Here is a 22030-nt window from a genome sequence, read left to right as displayed (position 1 = left end):
GAGTGCGTGTTTCTGCCCACAAACCAGTCCATTGGTGTCTGATTTCAGATCCTGAGTCGACTCCCTGGTAAGTAAAATGGCGGGAAGGATGCTTTCTGCCGAGCGCGAGAGCAGGGACGTGAGGCTCGGGGAGAGACCGAGCCCGAAGGGAGGCGCGGGCGAGGCGGGGTCGTGGGGGTTCGGGAGGGTGGTGACCGAAGTGTGGCCCGGGTCGCCGCCTGGCAGAGGCCGGGAGGAGGGCGCGAGCACGACCTGGGCGAGCGGGAGGCCGAGGCGGCGGGCAGCACGGGGCGAGGGGAGCCGGGCTCGGGGAGGGAACTCGGGAGGCGACCTCGCCGGGGCTCGGGAAGGACGGAGGACACCGGGGAAGGGGAGGGGCTGGCATCCCGGCGCGCGCGGCCGGGGTTCTGGGGGAGGGGACGGGGGCGGCGCCCGGGCGCAGCGGGCGGCGCGCGGCGGCATTAGGTGAAGCTCATGGAGACTGTGTGCTCGAGCGCCTTGCGGCGCAGGGAGGCGATGCTCGTGCCCCGCCACACGTCGCTGCTGTCCGGAGAGCTGCAGAGCTGGGGCGAGCCGGAGACGTTGCTGGGGCCGGGGAGGGAAGCGGGCACCATGCCGGGGAAGGCGGGCTGGTAGAGGTGCGACTGCAGCCCCGCTCCGTTGGAGCCCGCCAGGCTGTTGGACAAACCCATGGAGTTGGGCGGTGGCCCCGCCGCCAGGCTGCACTGGGACAGCGACTGCGCCATGGCCTGCTGGCGGCCGAGCGCAGGCGGCAGAGGGAGCTGGGACACCCCGGGCATGGCGGCCGCCGCCCAGCGGGTGTCGTTGGCGTGGAAAGAGCACAGGCTGTCGCCCATGGCGGCGGCCGCGGCGGCGGCGGCCGACGGGAACTGGGGCAGCCCCGGCGTGGGCAGCAGCGTGCCGGGCGCGCGGAACACGTTGGTGGTCTTCTTGCGCTTCTTCCACTTGGCGCGGCGATTCTGGAACCAGACCTGCAGCGGGCGGGGGTTGGGAGTGGAGGAGGAAGACAAGACCCCACGAGGTTAGCGAGCCGGGTCGGAGCTTCAGGTCCCCCGAGCCCGGCTTCACACTATCCCTCAGCCCCAGGCTAAACTGACGGCTCCGAGCTCGACACGACCCCACGGCCAGCGCGAGCTCGGGGCTCTCCGCCGCTGCCGCGGAGCCACGCACGTCCCCTTTACCGCCACTGAGCGCAGAATCTTCGGCGCTCTCAAGGCGCGGAGCCCTCTAGCCCAGAAGGCACCGAGCAAACAGCACCTCACATACCACGGTGTGCAGCGTTCACCACCCGCTGCGCTCTGGCATAGTCTGTGCATTGTCGTCAAGTAGGCATGTGTCAAGGCTCGACCCACAGGTGTACAAATGAAGATAAACATGAGTACCCATGTGGCTTAATAGCATGTCTTATAGCACTGATGGGGTATAGAATTTTCAGAAACACTGGAAATTTGGGAATTGATGAAAGGCCACGAATGACATAAACAGTTTCAAAATCGAAAGACAAAGGAAGCCCCTAACATCACGGTTGACAGAGCAGAGAGGTTAATATAGTGACCCGTGTGGCAAAGTGAGCCACTGAGCTACGGTGTTATTTGGTTGCTACCTTGATTTCTGATTTCTCCCTCAGAGCTTGGAGCAACTGACACAAGGCTCCTCCCCCTCTCTCTTCCAAAACACTCTGAGGGCGCCTTTCTCTGCGCCATTCGGGTGTGCTGGAACTTGCTGACTGAGTCCGGAACGCCTGGGCCTTCGATCTAGGCCTTACAGTAACTTACTTCACATTCGTGATAACACGTCCTCTGATACCTGCAAGCTGCACGTACCCCAACACGCCTCTCGTTTTATAAACTAAAGCAAAATTCTGACCAATACGAAGGAAAGGAGGTCATCTTTAAAACTCATGCTGGTCAAGATGCAAATCTAAATTTGCTGGGACAGTGGACATTTTTTTTCAGGGAGAACTGTCTATTAAAATATCCATAAAACAAGTTTTTGTTTTCTGATTCTGGCCCAGGGATTTCAGAGCCTATAGGGCAAATGTGCCTACAAATGTGAAAATCACTATCAAAGAGCAAAATTTCCTCTGCGTGATCCTTAAACAACCAACCTATCCGACCTTGATAATTTCCCATCTCCATCTATTTGGATTTTATCTGCAAGGGAGTGGGGCTTTCTCGGTGTGCTTACTTGGCAGACTTTTCATTCAAAATCTAGTTAGCGAGATAACCACCGATACTAACTATAAAATGGTGGGAGGGGGCAGACCGGATATTAACTAGTTTCCTCTTAAAAGTTGGCCAACACAACCTGCTCTCTGAATTTTGGCTCCAAAGGTGATTTATCTGGTAATCCGATCTATGTACTCGTTGATTTGCAAGCTGAAGTGAAGTGAAGAGGATATGGGTATATTTGCCTTCGTTCTTGGTAAACTAAGAATTTATAGCTATGCAAGCAGGCATAATCTTTGCTTCCCAGTGTGAACCGCTTTGCAGCCTACAATTCTCTCTGAGTCTGCCCTTGTCTTCCTGTCTTACCTAGGACTTCGCTCACCACTCTATCTTTCTCTAGTTTGTACATCATTTCCCACAATGCCACTGAACCCAGTATTGATGCCCAATAGCATGCCCTTAGCATGAGCCCTCTAGAGCTGTGCCTCGGGGACTAGTGAGGCTTCAGGGCCCCGATGGCGACGATAGGGTCTTTGTGGCTGGATTGAGCTGTTAGCAGCCTTTGGCCTTGGGTGGAAAGTGAGGAGACCTAGGGTTGCAAAGACCCTTTGCAGCATTCATCTGACACTAGTTTGGGAAGTCGGACACCCTTGACTGAGGCTTGTCAGTGTCCAAAATTTGCAACTTCCTAGGAACATTTTGAAAGGTAGAGTCAAGACCAATTCCTAACACTCCCCAGAGCTAGTGAATCCTAAAGGGTCGGTGTTTTGGAGGTTGGCAGAAGGCGTGGGGAAAGAAGCGACAGAAAGAAAACAATGTCAAACTGCTCAGCAGAATCTCAAGAGCAAACATTGCTGCCAAAAAGGCTTCTGAATTCAGACTCTGCTCGTGCACACAAGGAAAAGAACCACTGTTAAAGGAATATTAGAGGAATAATCGAAAAATCATGCTCAATTATCTTTGAGGGTTAGTAGTCAAAGGATGGCTACAAAGTCTTTAATGTTTCATGGTTTGCTGAGATTCAAGGGGGAAATTCTACACGGAGCCTGCGCACTCTCATTGCAAGCTACGATGCATATGTTTTTAAAATGTGAATGTTTCCACTTGAAAACTAGAGCATGACAGGTTAAAATGCAGACAAAACCTAAGGGAGATTTTTGGAATGCACTGATGACAACTCCAGGAAATATATTAACCACAGTCAAAGACCCAACTTTGTACTCAGTTTGAAATGCAGCTCTCCTCAGAAAAATGCTTAATACAACAGTGAGAATCTAATGGGGGTTGGAATCTAAAAATCTACTTTCATGATATCTGCTGTTACAGTAATATAGACATACTGTAAATGTATTTTAAAATATATAACCCGTTTAATTCCCCAGCTATAAATGGCTCAGAAATAGAAAAAGAGGGGGAGAAAGAAAGAATACCCCCCCACACACACACTTGAAGCAAATGCTTTATGAAGACCTCATTGGAATCCAGCAAATGATTAATGTGCAGATATGGGAGGAAATCTGGGGAGCTGTATTAAAGCCCAGATCTCAGGTTCATTTCGATCAGCCAGCCGTGAACTCTGGGCCGAATTCATTACACTTTAATAGTGCTGGGAGAGGAAGAAAATGCAATTTCTCATTCCATTAGAAAACTAGAAAATACTCTCAGCTTGTCCCCCTATTAAGATGTGGCAGGTGACAGGGCCATTCTAGGGGACACGGTCAATGGAATTACAGCACATTATTTTTGTTCGTATAAAATATTGAAAGGCAAGCCTGACTGTGCAGAAGTTATTTCACTGATTTGGTTTTTATGTAAATAAAATATTGAAAGTTAATTAATCCGTGCTAGAGACTAATGATTATGCTTATTATATTGCATTTGATCGCGTAATTTGCATGATTCTCGCATTGCTGCTTAATAAGCCATTCCAGGTTATAAATAATTCTGAAATTGGTTTCTAATAATGGCATGCTATAAAAGGAATGGTTTTATTACACTATCCAGAAAAAGGGAGCAACACCATACAGGAAGTGGCCTCCATGTGAGTAGAGGTGCTTTAGTAAACACTTCAAAATGTGATAGAGTCCAGATAAAGACAAAAAAAAAAATACTGGGTGATTCAGTCTAGACTTAAAGGGATCTTTGGAAACATGCATGCGCACTAAGTTAAATGTTTAGATCATTTTTAATCAGTGCAGTGGCCCACATACTGGAAAGAATGTGTGGCAATCTGTTAACTATAAAGAAAACTATGAAGCACTCATCATATAAGAATGTAAACCAATTACTATTTAATTTGAATTTGGTCAAGGAGCAATGGTACAGTGAATCGTGAAGTAAATACATTTCCCATAAATTATTTTTGCATTACGTTACATAATGTTAATCATTTTGAAATGTTAATTAAGAAGGTTATGTTGATCTGATTACTTTTTAAACTATGAAACATTATTTTTAAAAAATATTGAAATTGCTGTTCTATTAAATTGTTTTTAACAGTAGGCTCAAGCTATTATCTTTGGTTGAACATTATGCTAGAGCAATTAACATACTTTGTCTCTTTCTTCTTGCATATTCTTTTGTGTACTTTTTGAAAGTAACTACCACACAGTTTATATTTTATTTCATTTATAACTTTTTCTATTAAAAGAATCACTGCCATTAACCTTTGGAAGACCTAATAAAGTTTAATAGACCTCATTTTCTTTTTTCATAAAAATCAGCCATCCAATTATATTTTATTTGTGATTCTAAGTTCTATTTTAATTTGAACTAATTAACAATATGTCTAGGTTAAGATACAGCACTGCACTCTTTTAAACAAAAATTGATAGCAAAGATTCCTCTTGAGGGTAAAAAGTAAATTTGTGGACTTTGATTCTTCGATATTGAGCCTACAATCAAGTATTATTGTTGGCACAGATTGGGCTTGTATATTTCTATGACAGTTTGAACCCACAGTTAAAAAGAAGTGTAAGGTGAAGGTTTAAAGAACATTAATATGCCTGAACTGTAATATAGAGTATAATTAGTACTCTTCACACGTGTAATGTCTTTGCCCCATTGTTCAAGCTTTTCGGAGTTCATTAACAAATACCAAGATTTTTATTGAATAAAAATATTAGTCATTGTGAATATTTGTCTATTAATTTGACCATTTTAAGTCCCTGGGATATTCGTTTCTTGTTAGAACAAAAGTATGTATTCCCGTTTAGATGATCTACAAATGCCGAATGGAAATAAATTCTAATTTCCAGACCAATCAAATATAAAAATCTGGAGTTCTTAAAGTTCATTTGCAAAATCAGGTAGCACTGGCTTAACAAATTTTTCAGCTTACCACCCAAGATTCTAGAAGGAAAGAGAAAAAGGTTCTAAGTAGCAACGAAATATTTTCAGCACCGTGGATAGCTCAAAGCTAGGCGCTAAGCTTCGTCCAGGAGCCCGCCAATGAAATAGTACACCTTGCCAGTCTTTTCGAAAGAAAGAAAAATGGGGTTCATTAATCTTACATTTTTCTCTCCCAATTTTCATAAGAGATACAGGTGAAATTTCCTAGATTTCATATAATCGCAATTTGATGAGTGGCTGGATAAAACTGTGGGCACAATAACGAATTCCTCCATTTCGATGTAACCTTTCTGACCTGAAAAGTTCTTTTTTTGGGTCAAATATCCACAAAACACAGTGCTCGTGTCCTGCCTTGCTCCTTGGGAGAATCTTAATTATTTTATTAGAATTAAAAACTCAAAGTTCATAGGTGGTGGAGTATTCCCGGCGCATTAGTAGATTACCTAAGGCCAAAGCCTTTGAAAACAACGGAAGCTGAGGGTACTTGCCTGAAAGACCAGAGAGGGTGATATTTAAGAGGCTAAAACCCCACCTGGAAGTTTGAGGATGCCACCCCGTCCTTTTAAAGGCAACCATTGCACCGTGATTCTTCTTTCTTGTTTTCTGTATAATTATGACCTTTCTCCCATTTATCCAAATTCGTAATAGAAACTCATAACGGGGTACCGAAATATTTGTCAGTAGAGTTGGAGCAAGGTGCGCACTGGGCTTAGCTTCTGGGGAGACAGGAAGGTTCCCTTCTTCGGAGGAGGGAGTTGAACCCCGCAGTCCCAGAACACGGGGCTTGCATATGAGGAGTTTTGAGGTGAGAGATGTGGCTACAGTGAAGTCCATGGGGGCCTGTCGGTCGTCCTAACCGATGTTTGGACAGAGTAGGGGACCCCTCCGACCCTGGAATGCAGTAACAACAGGCGCACAGCCCAGGATCCCAGCAGGACACGATACCTACTTTGTGCTCGACCCTCCCACCCCTCCTTGCCTTCTTCCCCCGAGCCCGAGCCCGGTGTACCTGCACTCGCGATTCGGTCAGCCCGATACGCAGCGCTAGCTCCTCACGCATAAAGATGTCGGGGTAGTGAGTCTTGGCGAAGCTCCTCTCCAATTCGTTGAGCTGCGCTGGGGTGAAGCGTGTCCGGTGGCGCTTCTGTTTCTGTTGGCCCTGCTGCTGGCCGGCTTGGCTGGGGTTGGGGCCGCCCTGGGGCCCCGGCTGCTTGTCTGGGTCTTTGGCGCTCACCGCCAGCGAAGCAGGAGTAGAGCCCACGGTGGTGATGTCCTCGCCCGGCAGCAGAGTGGCTCCTTCGACTGGGTCGGAGTTGGGCGCCAGGTCCCCTGGATGGCCCCCAGGGTCAGAGCCCCCCACGCCCAGCCTACACTTCACCGCCTCCCGGTGGCCCAGAAGCTCGGCGGCATCTTTCATACCTGAGGAGGGAAGGGGGTCTCGATCAGTACTGTCCTGGCGACGTGAGGAGCCGGTGTGTTCCCTGAGCGGTTCTGCTTCAGCCCCATCCACCGCTCCCTCCGCTCCCACGCTCGCCCAGCGGCGGAAACTGCCTGGTCCTCAGCCCGGTTTCCCAGGATTTGGACAGCTAGGTTGAAATAACATCTCCTGGCCTTCCCTTTCTCTCCACAGCCCGTTCTAGTGGTTCACAGCTTGTGTCTCCCACAAAAAAGCCACTCCCAGGCCTGACAATGAAAGACGCCCGAGTCCTTTCACTAACTGTAACCCTGGTGTCCCAGGAAACCTTGAGAAAATCCTTAGACGGGGGATGCGAGAGAGAAAGAAAATAAGAGAGGGCCTTGGAGGCTGCTCCTCCTGACCATAGGCGCTAAATGAACTCTGGCCAATTCCCTCTGACTTTCGGAAGACGAATATGTCTCCAAGCCTTCCACCCCTCAAAATAAACCCAAATCAGCTCCGCCTCCCCCTCAAATCAGAGAAAGTGTTTGGGAACTGGAGTCACATCCATCACCGAAGCCTCCCAAGCCGGAAACCCAGAACCCGGTAACCCAGAGAGCGCTAAAGAAATTCGAGTAAACGCGATAGCCATAACAGTGAATCAAACTTTAGAGAATTCAACTTTTCTCTCCTGAGAAATAAACGGCGGCTCGTCCTTCCCAGGCACTGGCAATACCGAGTCCCTGTAGAAGGCAGGGATGTCTGAGAGGATGAGTTTTCTTCTCAACCAGCACATTTAGCCGATCTACCTTCATACAGCCGCTTCTCCTTCACGCCAGATTTTTTTTTTTTTAAAGAAAACAAATTTAAGCACACTCAGAGGAGGAGGAAGTGATAGGAGGGGAGAAAGGAAAAAAGATGAAAGAAATTCCAAATCAAAGCAAACAAGAGTGAAAACAGAGAGAAACACCTCCAAACAAATTATCGCGGGCTAGAACTCCTTTCCAAATAATAATAATAACAATAACGAAGGGGAGAGAGGAAGAAAAAATAAGAAAAACAAAAGTGTCAGCATTCCCAACTCCGTTTTGTTTTGGAATCTACATATTCCATAGATTTTTTTTAAGACGATGTTAAATCAAATTAAACTTTAATACAGCACAATTACTTTTAAAGAAATTAGTCCACTTAGGGCGCATTAAGGTAAAATAAGGAACAAATTGACAATTTCCTGCCCCGGCTTCTCCTGGCTGCCCGGGTGAGAGGCGCTCACTCACCTAGCCTGGCGTCCAGGAGGTCGGCGTGAGACAGCATCGCGCACCGCTCCAGGGCGAAAGCTGTTCCCCCCCAAATTTTAGCGGCTTTAAGTTATTTAAAATAGATATAAGCTATAAGCTATACGATATAGATATATATAGATCACCTAAATGAAAGAAAATTCGGTTTGTGGTTAAAAAGGGGGCTTCTTGCATTATAATGTCCTTTAGAGAGACGGGGAGGTGCTTAACAGTTGAATGAACCCGTGAGCAGCTCGGCGAGGGGACCAATCAGGAGGGCAGCCTGCAAATGTCAGCGCCCGTAGAGTCCCCCACTCCGCCCGCCCGCCCGCCTGCGCCTGCCGGGAGGAGGCGGCGGCCGCAGCCCAGGCAGCTCCAGCCTCCAGCAGCCGCTAAAGCAGCAGCGGCCACCTTGGCCTCGCCCTGGGCCTCTGGGCCGAGCCTCGGTCAGTTCTTCCCAGAGATTTTCTCCAGGCACACCTTCCCTTTCCTGGTCCTGCCTTGCTCGCTTCACAGGCGCAGCTCGGTGTTTCAGAGCTAGGGTGTCCCTGGAACAGGAGCAGTTCAGACATCAAAGCAGGGCATGACCTCTGCATGACCTGAGAGTCGCCACCCCCACACACATCCCACAGCACCCCCGCCCCCGCCGCCTCTGCCCGTGCCAGCTAGACCACACTGGACCGCTGTAGCCGAAGCTCTAGCTCACCAGGCGGCCAAGTTACCGCCTCTGGAAGGACCCTAAATTTCTGCCACTGTTCTGCAGGCCTTCGCTAGAGACCCAGACTGTGGCCTACTGAGCCCCAATCCCAGCGCGAGCCTAGAGAGTAAAGAGGAAGTTGGCTCCCCCTACTCTGCCTAAGTCCGCTGTACGCTTTGGGGGCGGGGGAGACTTCGCCAGTGCGCCTTCCCCCAGAATTCCAGAAGCTACTTTCCAGGACCCCCTGCCCGATGGGCCTACACTCTCAGCCAGGTCCCAACCTGCTCTTTCGGTCAAAGTTTCTAAGTTCAGCTAGGCGACCCAAGCCACTTAGGGCAGTAAATAAAGTTAAGCGCTCTTTATTTTCCTCTTGGATATGTTAAACTACTTGAACAATTTAAAGTGCTTTTGCACAAGTGAAGCGAACCATTTCTAATGTTCTGATTTTTCAGAGCCAGCCAACAACAAAGTTTAGATTAGTAATATATTTCTAACCAGAGTAATTTTCAAGATCATTAGGCATTTATGTAATTAGTGCCAAATCTATAAGCTTTTATTACGATTATTAGAGTAAAATCAGTATAAATTTGTACTAATTTACTACTGTTTAGACTTGGCTGTCAAGCCCAGAGGTTCTTATTGTAAATGTTAACTGAGGAAATTAAGTGCAAAATTCTGTACCGTTTCTGATCTGCTCCCAAACAATCCGTTTCAATTGTATTTGCAGCAGAACATGATGCCCCTTTAAAGTTATTTGACTTGTATTTTTATTTGCAACACAAGAAAAATGCCCTCTACCCAAGGCAAGATGAAAACTGATATTTACTGCTCCCAACTTGATTAACATTGATTTTTAATTCGAGGGTGATGCAATTAAGATTATTCATTTAGTGCAAATAAAGCTTCCACAAAAGGGTGGCCCTCTGAAGTCTGTTTTAAATAATACCGAACAAATGGCTTTTTTTGTTCGTCGCCCAATTGACTTACACAAAACATTGAAAACGCTGCCTGAGAGCAGATGCGAGGGTGTGTGTGTGTGTGTGTGTGTGTGTGTGTGTGTGTGTGTGTGTGTCCTTTACTGTGTGTGTGACAGGGAAGAGCAAGGAGACAAAGGAGGCGGCGAAGCAACTCCGGAGCAGTTTTGTTTCCTCTTTCCCTTCCTCAGCCCTTTTCAAAGTCCTGCGGTGCACAAGCCGGGCGCGCGGGCTTGCACCGGTGCACGCTCGCTTGTGAGTGCAGGGTCTCGGCTACGCGGGTGTCTCGGAGAGCCAGAGACCGCTCACTCCGCCGCTCGGAACCTGGCGGAGCTGCGGCGGCCGCCGGGCAACGGGTACCAACCCGGTCTTGCAGGAGCTGGAAGCCAGAGATGCGCTCTAGGAGGAGCCTAGGCGACCGCAGCACGCTTGGGAGCTTGGGGGCTTTCGGCCAGCGCCCGGTGCCCTTTCCCCAAAGGGAAATTCCAAGCCCTAAAGCAAACCGAGCCCCTCTGGTAGCAACTTCATTTTACTCTATGCACCCTCCCCCGTGCTCCCCAGTTTTGACAACTCGGGCGCGCTCAGCAGGAGGGGACAGTTCAGCCTCCCAGGGTGGGACTGTACACTCAGGACCTGGCACAAGAACACGCCCCTGGGACTGGCCTGGGGCTTCGAACTACCAGGGAGGTTTTCAGGCTTTCTGGGTATTCAGGCCTGGAAGCCCGGTAGAGGTGTAGTCAAGTGACTAAAGAAAGAACCAGAAGGTGGGATACCGGTGGCCTGCTCGGTAGAAGAGTATGAGAAGTCCGGTCCTGCGGTGACCTGGCTGCTTAAGTGAGAGACTTTGAGAGGTCACTTGGGAAGAGAACAGGCGCGAGCCTACAAGTGTGTGCTCACAGCGCTGGTGTCGGATCCCGCAGCAGCTCTGGATCTGCTGCCTTCGGTGCCTGGCGTCCTCTCACACGCACTCGCTCGTATATTCTGTTTTGTTGTATCTTTCAGGTCGATAAATGAATGTGTAATAGTTAATGTGAAGACACATCAGTAATAACAATAGGACAAAATCAAAGGATTATCCATCTCTGTTAGTAACCACTGAATAACAATGTTGCGGCGTGATTGATAGCCCGCTTCATTTTATGACTTTTCTATTGGTCTTGATTTTTATAGCAGTATAAACAAACTAAATCATTTCTTCCAAGACTTCAGAGCACAAGCACCTCAGAGAGGGGAGGGAGAGAGGAAAGAGGAAAAAAAGAAAAAGGGAAATCTGAGAGTGGGAGGGGGTGACGGGGCAGCTTGGGGGCGTCGCGGTGGGGAGGGAGCGAGCTGGAGCCCGGAGCTGCCAGCCAGCAGGCGTGGCGGGGAAGCAAAGAGAGCCTGGGTGTGAAATGCTAGCCCCACTCTCTGTTCTAGCTCTGCAACTCGGTTTGGCCAGCGTCTGGATCCACCTGGGCAGCGCTTGAGGTGTATTTACCAGAGTTTTATGCGCCGTCATCTTCCCACGTTCCTGGGGCAGCCGGGAAAGTGCCGGTCAGGCCCATAGCTGTTGATAATTCAAAGCATTTCCCACATGATCATGGGAACTGAAGTCCCTAACAAGGCGAGGCTTTAGCGCAATGGCCCCCAAATCTTCGGAATGACAAGAATGTCTTCAGAAATCACTTCAAAGCAAAGTAAAAGGATTTTCTATGACGGATCCAGTGATTTTTCCTCAATAAATAGGTTTTAGACTGTTACACACACGTAGAAGCGGAACAAAGGGAACTACCAGAAAATATATTGGTTGCCCCTAATAAAATTTATTTAGACAGTTTACTACTCATAAAAAATAGAGATTGAATTTTGTACAAGAGCCTGCCAAGGGACGGTGCACAGGGAAATCTTTTTTCTTCTTCTTCCTACACCCCCCCCTCCTTTTAAAGAAAGCACAAAGGACCGTTAAAGGCCAGGGAACTGGCTCCTGGCTCCCTTGGCAGGAGCCCCAGACCAAGAACTTGGTGGCTCTGTGAGAAGTCAACTTTGGGAGAGAGGTGCTTGTTTTTTTGTTTTTGTTTTTTTTTTAAATCTTGTAGCTATGAGAATTACAAGTACACCCACTATACAATGCCACCCATGTTTGTCATCCCATTTTGGAACGAGCCTTAGAAATAAGGTGTAGGTGGGCCAGGCAGGGGAAGAGAGTGGGATGGAGAGACCCGGCACCAAGCCCAAAAGATGGATTTATGCAGATTAGGTTTAAAATTCTGATTTTCTCTCTAATTGTGTTTCTGCTATCATTGCAAATCCTTTGTACAGACAGAGACAGGGAAAATAAAAATATATAGAGGGTTCTCCAGGAAGAATTGGGGAGTATGCCCAGGGCCCTAATTGCTTTTTCCACTTACAGGAATCTCGGGTGTTTATTAAATGTAACTGTAGGCTTGCGTTGTTTGTGAACGGCTCTTTTCTGTGCAGACAGTGGGCTGAAATATGGCGCGTCGTTATTCACATCCCTGCCATTAGATGCTGAATCGTAACATTGCTCCCTTTAATGAGAAGCGCCTCCCTCAATAATTAACGATCTCACATTTTCCTATTTTCTTGCCTGATGAAAAGAATCAATTTTAATTCGTGGTAAATTACAGCCATGCTTTGGGGGGTATTATTTGCTTACGGAAAACAAATCAAGTGACTTGAACAATCCTGTTTACTTTTCCAGATACGCAATAACCCAAAAGCAACCGTACATCAGATCGCATCGCTCAGGCTCGTTCCAGAATGGAAGAAGAGATTAAAACGTGGGGAGGGGACGCAAGAGGGGTGGGGGTGGGGTGCGGGGGTGCGGGGACCCAAAACATTTGCAACAATGACCAGGATTTCTTCCAGATCCACCTCGGGAATCAAGAAGTGGTACTCCCCAAGCCTTAGTGTCCACCCTGTCCTGGTAAGCGTCCTTAAATCACATGGCCAACCCGGAATTTTAGCTGCTCCAGCCGCGGCTCGTTCGCGGGAGTGGGTAAGTGGAACCAAGAGCTGAGAGAGCAAAGTCTCTACAAAGGGGTGCCCCCCATGGGCGCTTCCACACTCCTCTGCAGGAGAACTCTCTGGGAGTCCTCTGCCAGAGACCACAGCCAAGGAGGATTCGGCTGAGTGCCCCTGCCGGTTCACTGAGAAAGCGCCTTCCTCTTCTGGTGGGGGCTCTCCAGGGCAGAGAGGAGCATCTGTAACTCTTAGTCAAACCGGTCTGGGCCTAGTACAAACCTCCAGACCTCCGAAGCCCCGAGCTGAGGGACATGAGGTCAAGACGCATTTAGCCTGTATTGTCTCCAAACAGAGCCGACTTAATCTAAAGCAAAACAAAAACAAGAACCTCGACTACAGACCTAAGCTCCCAATCTTCTTCTCTCTTCTTCCAACGCTGAGAGCAGGGCTTCATACATGACCTGTGTACTTAGTTATGCGCTTTTGTGAGCAGTGCGCTGAAGGTACATTGCTTGGTCACCTACAGGGCTGGGGCTTGCCAGTGGCGCGGAGAAGCAAGATCTCTGTCCCAAACTAATGTCACAACCCGGGAGCTTGAGGCAATACAGGAAGTGATGAATGAATGGTGGGTTGATGGATGGATAGTGTTTCTTTGAATACTTTTGCACACCTTTGCTTTGGCAAACTACAAGCAGATCGTCCAGACAGTTCCCTTGCATGACTCTTCACGGGCTCAACCGCCAGACCCTAGATTGCTTCCTTCTCTCTAGCCTTTTCCTTCTAACAACTGTCGCTGGAGGCCCTCAATGCAGAAACAAGCACACCAGACAATGACGAATCAGTACTTGCCTTGTGGCTGTACTATTTATCCTAGCTTCCTTTGTATTACCTTTTGCCCTGTTATTTTAATGGACCCAATTAGCCACACGGAACATAATAAGTGGCACACAGGTTTTGTTGTATGTGTTAAGTTCGTTGCTTTTCTTATCTCTATTTACTCAGGATAAATAATCATATATCCGTTATTCAGTTAGGTGACAAGGCTAGTAATTGGAATAAGAAGAGAAAAAGTCCCATCCCTACTCTTTCTATAACTAGATATAGCGCTAATAAGACTGCATCAATCTTATGTAGCGAATAAATAATATAGACAAACAAACAAATTTGCCTCCAACAAGTTAATGCGGTGTATCTGAGTGGAAAGTGGATATTTTCACGCATTCTGGAGATGAGGAGTGACTTTTAATAAAATCACAAGAAAAACAAATGTAATTCTGTAAGCCATTTCTTCCAGAAGCCAGCGTTCTCGCCACCCCCTTCCCCCGCCCCGCGTCTCCATCACAACCTCTCTCTTTTCCTAAGCAGTTGGCCCGGCTCAGAATGACAAGGGTCTTGGCTTTGCCAACTTTACACTTGGCTGGGCGAGATGGGGGGTGGGGGCAGGATTCTATAGGTAATTAGCCTTCTGCAAGTAGGATCTTTCTCATTCTTCGGCTTTTCCTCCATTCTTGCTTTCTTTTTTCTCCACTTAGCCTTATTCTCTCTTCCTCGTCCCCTTTCCTGTTTTTGTCCCGCACGCCATTCATCCTTTCCACTCTCCCTCCTCTCTGACCCCGTGTCTCCCGCCTCTTTTCTCTTTTCCTTCCCTCTCCCCCCACCACACTTTCCCCTCCGCACTACCACCCCCCCTTCCCCGTCCCTTGTCCCCTCCCAGCAGCCCGAGTGCAGCTAATTCCGGGCGTCTATATTCACTCAATTAGAGAAATCTACAGTGAAGATCGATCTTCCATCTGCAGACATGCCAGCTTAACAAATTAGATTCTTGTTTCGTGCAGGTGATTTGGTGACAGTTGGGGAATTAGAAGTAATAAGTTGTTGTGTTTGAGCCCGGGCCCCCGCCCCCCGCCGGCGCCCCTCCCCGCCCGCCGCCCCGCGGCCGCGCCCGCCGCCCGGCACCCCCGCCGCCCCGGCCGGCCCGCGCCCGCCGCCGCCGCCGCATCCCCCGCCGTAATTAGTGCTGCTGCCCTCCATGTGGGCTCGATTAAACCGTGATTTAGCCGAAAGAAATATAATTATGGCTGCAAATAAAATAATCAGCATTGAAGAGCGATTTCCTTAATGAGATGGAGCGGTTGCACGTCACGGAGTAAAGGGGTCTCATTAAGAGGTGGTAATGAGGCTTGGGTGGATGGTGCAGTCACAAAATAGCCCAAGTCCCCAGCAGGCCCGGGCCGCCCTGCAAAGCGGCCGCTGGGCTCTGCCACCCCGCCCCACCCCGCCCGGCCTCCAGGGGGCGCTGCGCCCGCCTCACACGGTCTCCTCCAGTGGCCGCGGCTCTGTAACCCAGCCGGATCCTTGGCGGCCGGCGGAGAGCCTGGCTGCAGCCACGTCCCTGTGCCCAAGTGCGCCTGCTCGGGTCTCCTTTCCCTAGACTACAAGGAGGACAGCAGGCTGGCTGAGCGGATGGCAGCGTGGAGCCCCTGCTAGGCCCTGGTGTGAGGCAGGGTCAGTCCGGACTTCTGCAAGCCGAGAGAACACTCACCCCGCCCCCCGGGCGGTTCTCCGACCCAGGAATGCAGGTGCCACACCCAAGTTCAGAGTCCCAGCCGAGCCTGGAAGGGCCTTGGAACTTACTCTCTACATGATGTTTTCCAAACTTGATTAAAGTCTAGAGAAAGTCACAACTCTGTTTTAACCCAAAGCTTTTTCACCTGGGTTCCCCTGATCTTCCCGGTCCATAGCTCAGGGGCCCTGAATTTCTTAGTCACGGTGTGTATACATATGCCAATCATGGTGCCCATGTATGATGAGACCTCATGGGTTTTCTTTGCTTGCGTTTCTTTTCTTTTTCTTTGGTTTTTCTGAGTCAGGGTCTCACATCGTAGGCCTGGCTGGCCTGGAACTCCCTGTGTACACCAGGCTGGCCCTCAGTTCATAGAGACCCACCTGCCTCTGCCTCTGCCTCCTGGGGGCTGGTATTAAAGTTATGGACCACCATAGGCAGTTGGACTTCAGGATTTGTTTCTAATTGGATTGTCAGCCTTCTCTGGAGTTACAGTGTTGGAAAGGAAAGGAACAGTATCAATACACTGTGACTTTCAGCAGCTGACACCTTTTTCTTCTTCACCCTACTATGTGCTAGGCCCTGTGCTAGGGAGATGGATAGATGTTACTTCTGGCCAGGTTTTCAGACTGGTATGGCCTACATAGAGTTGTCAGCTATGGTGGATTCTGTTCATCAGATATTTGCTCCCTTGGAAGCAATGACGACCCCAGACAGCACATGACTGATTGAGACCGTTCACCTCATGGTGACCAGGAAGTAAGCAGGGAGAAAACCCTGGATCCCAGTAACCCCTGCAAGGCCACAGCTCTCCTACCGAAAAGACCTGGTTTTCTTTCTCCTGAAATTTTTCCTACCTTTCAAGATCTCTGAGGGTACAGATCAAGACTTTGACATATGCCTCTTTAAAAATCAGGGTCTCCTTACACTCAGAATGGGCTCTTCTCGAGCTGCAGCCTTGGCCCCTCTGTTTGTTTCAGGGTACTCTTTTACCTTCTCCATCAGTAACGTGTTTCTACTCAGAAATCTGGCATCCTAGGAAGATAGTAGCTCTCTTCAGTACCACCAGTTAATGGAATAGCTTTGGTAGAATGTTCTCAGTTTATAAAGGGCCACAAGGTGAAATGTGTCACCAACGTGTGTCCTTGGCCACATCTGTCTAGTGATGACAAGATGGAGAGAGGCCTTCCCCCAAAGCACTGCTATCTTAAATACTCTCACCCTAAACAAATATGGGTTAGTTTTAAATCCAAACCTCTATTGGGATTTTTCTACTTTCCAGAGTATTGTCAGGAAACCTACTTTATGGGTGGACAGCTTCTGACCCCTAGAAATAGGTCCTGGGCAGGTGGCACAATGATGAGTCATGAATAAGCAGTCCTTACCCTGGATGGCAGTGCAAGTGAATTCGATTAACATTCACACTCTGGGGCCACAGGGATTGAGGGTGATTAAAGTCTGCCTTAAGCCCACTAAAGCCCCAAATCCATAGCTTACACTAATTCTCTCATTCACTCCCCAAAGGCATTTTCCACACTAGAGCCTGAAAGGCAGAAGCAGGGGGGCTTTCTCCATCTTTCGTGCTTTCCCAAGTTGCTAACATATGGACACAGCCATTTCTGCTCAGGGATAGCTCTCCCCACCCCTGGATGCTCTAACATGTGGATTTATTATTTCGAGAGGTCCCCCAAGTCACCCATTTGGAAGGATGTTGACTTTCCATAGACATTTTCCTTTTATGCTTCTCCCTCCCTGAGAAGCATCTGGAGGAGGGAGAGGGCTCTGCGTTAGGTGGGGCACCGTTAAGCTGCTGTAATGGAGATCCCAAAGTGGAGTGGCTTAGGGCAGATGAAATTTGATCTCTCTCACATAGCGATCCAAGCACACAACAGTCCAAGACTCCTTAAAAGGGGCATTGTCAAAGGTTGAGAACCCAGACTTCTTTACTGATTGATGCTCTGCCTTCTGCGATGCCTGTCCTGTGACCTAAGGTGGTTGCTCCAGCTCCTGGTGTCACCTCTGCCTTGGGAGTCCCTAGAAAAGTTGATGAAAAGGGATATTTGTTATTTTTTTTTTTTTTTTGGAAATGACTCAAAATTAGTTCTTTTCTTTTCACAAGACACTGGTCAGAATTAAGCCACAAGATCTTGTTTAACTCAAAGGAAATTTGAACTAGTTAAACCGTAAGATCTTGCTCTCCTGCACTGGAGCAGACAAAGCTCCCATGCTGACCATGAGCCTTACCGATGATTTGTCCTTCCCCATTCTTCCTCGGTTTTTACACTATAAGATTTCTGTGAGGTGGGATGACCTGCCCTGAATGTGACCAATCCTTAGAGATGCTAGAGACACAGATGAAAAACTGGGAAGAAGGGGATGACCTTTGAGGGTGGCCTTCTCTCTGCCCCCTGGCTGTCCTGGGCCCTGAAGCTTTGCTTTACAACACTCTGGCCTCCTTGCGACCTCTCTCCAGGTCAGACCCACAGTGAAGGACAAACTGTCTACGGTTGGGAAACTTTGAAACCAGGAGCTAAAATAAAATCCTCCCTCCTTTTAAGTTGTTCCCTGGAGTATTTGTTGTCACGCCAAGACGTTGTCTAAAATGAGAAGGCCGAACGAGAGAAATGTGAAAGCTGATTAAGCAAAAGAGAGCTGTGGTTAGAAGCTATGCACATTCCTTAGGAAGCCTAACATTTGCTTGCAAATGTAGACTGTAAGGATGATGGACCGGGGTCAACAATACGATTTGTTATTCATCCACTGGCTATATTATAGTTTGGATATAAATTATATCTACAGGTTCATGTGATGGGTACTTGGTCCCTGGCTGTAGAACTATATTGACTCTGGAAACTCCAGGAGATGTCCTAGATGGAGAAAGTAGACTGTTGAGTCCTTAGGGTATCTCTCTCTCTCTTTCTCTCTCTCCCCCTCTCCCCTTCGCCCCTCCCCTCTCTTCCCCCTCTCATTCCTTCCCTCCCTCCTTTCTGTCTGTATGAAGTAAACACATCCACCATCATGATATTGTCTGAGCACATGGGACTAGACAACTGTAGACTAAACCCTAAGAATGCAGGAATCAAAATAAATTCCTTCTTTAAGTTGTCGACACAACATGGTTTGGTCACAGCTGTGAAAATTAATTAATGCAGGATCTCATTCATTCATCCAGCCATCCATTTAGCAAATTGTTATTGTACACTAGCCAAGCACAGGGCTTGAGCCTGTAGATATGACACTATGATCATGCGATCATGCTCATGGAGCTGACCAAGACAGACAATAGAGAGATAAATGAAACGATGATGGGTCTAAGATAATAGCTCAGAGAAAACTTAATCTAGGATCCTGGGAAGTGTTGTCATAGTGGAGATGAGAATGACACATAAGAGGTCGCCAGCCCTTTGAAGGAATTCTTTCTGCTAGGCATGATGGTTCATGCCTATGACCTTAGCATTTAGGAGGCTGAGACAGGAGGATTGGCATTAAGTCAACCCCAACTTGGGATATAGACTGAAACCATGTTTCAAAACAAACAAGCAAGCAGAAAAATAAAAGAATTATCCAAGTCCAATTTTCTCCAGAGCTGTATGTCAGCCTGGGTCCTGAAATAAAGAGCCCTGGATTTATTTCATGATCTTCCTTTAAAGAAACAAAGGAGGAGTGGGATGGGGGGAGGGAGGAAGAAGAGGAGAAGGAAGAGGAAGAGGAGGAAGAGAAAAAAGAAACAAAAGAAGATGCAGAAGACAATGATGATGATGACAATGAAGGAGGAGGAGGAGGAGAAGGAGAAGAAGAAGAAAACTAAAAGTTTATTTCAAGTTGATTCAGTAAACATTTGTATCTTAAGGGCCTCATTCCCAAACCAAAGGAAATAACTCGTGGTACTATTTAACAGAAAACAGTAATAATAACAAAGCTGCTGAATTTTAGCAAATGCCTTCTCTCCTAGATTGGACTAGTAAGCAGAAGACTTCATCAGAGAGAGTTGGTCCGAGTAAAGCAAGCAAATTCTATACAAAGTGGCAAGAAAGTAAGTATGGATTAGGAGACAACTTTGAATCTTCACTAAAGACCAAGGAAGAAAAGGAAGTCTTTTTGAGATGGAAAGGAAGCCTGTGGAATTCTCCCCTCTCAACATTTAATAGCACAAATGTAAAAGCTACAGGACCAGAGGCCGGAGAAATGACTCAGCAATTCTTCCAGAGGACTCGGGTTCAATCCCAGCACCCATGTGGCAGTCCACAACTGTCTGTTGCTACAGTTCCAGAGGATCGGACATCCTCAAAAGACATACATGCAGGCAAAACACCAGTGCATATGAAATGAAATAAATAAATTGAAAAAATAAAAATAAATAAATACAAGACTGTTGTTGTGGTTCTATAATATCAAGGACCTCACCTTGTGTCTGCTTGGGTGCCCTCAAGTTAGGTGCATGCTATCCAGGAGGGCTGGACACCAGGTCGAACTCTAGTAGCAGAAAAGGGGGAAATAAGGAAAGAACTTCTATTTCCTTCAAAAAAGGAGGCTAAGGCAGAGGATCAGGAGTTTAAGGACAACCTCTGCTACACAGTAAGTTTGAAGACATCTTGGGCTACATGAGATCCTGCCTCAAAAGTAAATAAATAAACAAGCAAACAAACCAATAAAAGAAACAAGAACCAGAAAGGGTATACACATCACTTCTGCTCAGAGTCCTTAACCAGAACTTGGTGCAGTGATTATGCAGGTGCCAGGGAGGTTGGGAAGCTGTCGTCCTCAGCAGCCACGCTCTAAGAGAGTCACAGTAGAGTCTTCTGCCAGTGATGGAGGGGAGCAGATGTCCAGCTCCTGCCTCTCCTACTCAGAACCCCCCACATCAACACTTGAGAGCAAGTCTTCAGGAGTGTGTGCAAAGGAGGGTGACTGGCGGCCTCTGAATCACCATCTTCTTATGGTCCTTTCACTTTAGTACCTGTTGGTGCCCAATTGTTGCTGCTTAGATGTTTAGGCTGAAACAAGTTTAAATCTTCCCTGGGTTTTCCCTTTGTCAAGACAAAATGAAGCTTTCACAGGACTATACATAGAGATGTGAAGGGGCAAAGAAGGTCACCCTTAACTGTCCCATGGGACAAAGCCCTGTGACATCTCTCAACATTCTTGTCTGGAAGGACTTGGGCATCTTGCTCTCAGTCCACGTTCCCTGGATTCTGGGACATCCATTTGAACATCTACCCTCAAGGATAGATGTTCTTGCAGAAGGACTGCCCTCATCCCTGGGTAAAGAAGCAACCCTGTCCGAGACTCAAGCTGCCAATGGCTATGTTCAGATTTTCCTAGCTACAACCTGCTCAGAATTCTTTGCTTGGTAGTCTTCTGTGTCCTGGGCCTCTCTCACATCTGTCCACCTGCAGATCCACGAGCATGAAAGTCTAAAGGACAGTTGTTTGTGGGCTATGGCTGGAGCTTGGACCAATGAATGAGGGGTGTGGTGGTTTGAACAGTTCTGACTTCCACATGTGTTTGAATGCCTGGGCCATACAGAGTGGCACTATTAGGAGGTGTGACCTTGTTGCAGTAGGTGTGTCACAGTGGGGACAGGCTTTGAGGTCTCCTAAGGTGACAGTCTCCTCCTGGCTACCTTGGGATCAAGCTGTAGAACTCTTGGCTCGTCCAGCACCGTGTCTGTCTGCACACTGCCATACTTTTCACCGTGAGGATAATGGACTGCGCCTCTGAACCTATAAGCCAGCCCCAATTAAATGTTGTCCTTATAAGAGTTGCCGTTGTCATCTTTAGTCATAAGGGAAATGCAAATCAAAACAACCCTGAGATTTCACCTCACACCAGTGAGAATGGCTATGATCAAAAACTCAGGGGACAACAGATGCTGGCGAGGATGTGGAGAAAGAGGAACACTCCTCCATTGTTGGTGGGATTGCAAACTGGTACAACCATTCTGGAAATCAGTCTGGAGGATCCTCAGAAAATTGGACATTGAACTGCCTGAGGATCCAGCTATACCTCTCTTGGGCATATACCCAAAAGATGCCCCAACATATAAAAAAGACACGTGCTTCACTATGTTCATTGCAGCCTTATTTATAATAGCCAGAAGCTGGAAAGAACCCAGATGCCCTTCAACAGAGGAATGGATACAGAAAATGTGGTACATCTACACAATGGAATATTACTCAGCTATCAAAAACGACTTTATGAAATTCGTAGGCAAATGGTTGGAACTGGAAAACATCATCCTGAGTGAGCTAACCCAATCACAGAAAGACATACATGGTATGCACTCATTGATAAGTGGCTATTAGCCCAAATGCTTGAATTACCCTAGATACCTAGAACAAATGAAACTCAAGATGGATGATCAAAATGTGAATGCTTCACTCCTTCTTTAAAAGGGGAACAAGAATACCCTTGGCAGGGAAGAGAGAGGCAAAGATTAAAACAGAGACTGAAGGAACACCCATTCAGAGCCTGCCCCACATGTGGCCCATACATATACAGCCACCCAATTAGACAAGATGGATGAAGCAAAGAAGTGCAGACCGACAGGAGCCGGATGTAGATCGCTCCTGAGAGACACAGCCAGAATACAGCAAATACAGAGGCGAATGCCAGCAGC

General features: G+C 47.8%; 1 protein-coding gene across 1 annotated transcript; it reads right to left on the bottom strand.

Annotated features, from left to right (window-relative positions):
• Positions 1-191: 191 nt before the first annotated feature.
• Otp (orthopedia homeobox) lies at positions 192-8393 on the bottom strand. Its single transcript, NM_001100523.1, has 3 exons — positions 8214-8393; positions 6550-6959; positions 192-992 (listed from the first exon to the last, which is right to left on the bottom strand). The coding sequence occupies exons 1-3, from the start codon at positions 8248-8250 to the stop codon at positions 462-464; spliced, it is 978 nt and encodes a 325-aa protein (NP_001093993.1). The 5' UTR covers positions 8251-8393; the 3' UTR covers positions 192-461.
• Positions 8394-22030: the final 13637 nt, after the last annotated feature.

The sequence above is a fragment of the Rattus norvegicus genome, chromosome 2, assembly GCF_036323735.1.
Source record: "Rattus norvegicus strain BN/NHsdMcwi chromosome 2, GRCr8, whole genome shotgun sequence".
Taxonomy (NCBI): Eukaryota; Metazoa; Chordata; class Mammalia; order Rodentia; family Muridae; genus Rattus; species Rattus norvegicus.
Note: the sequence above shows the minus strand (reverse complement) of the source record. Positions and strands in the feature narration are given on the sequence as shown.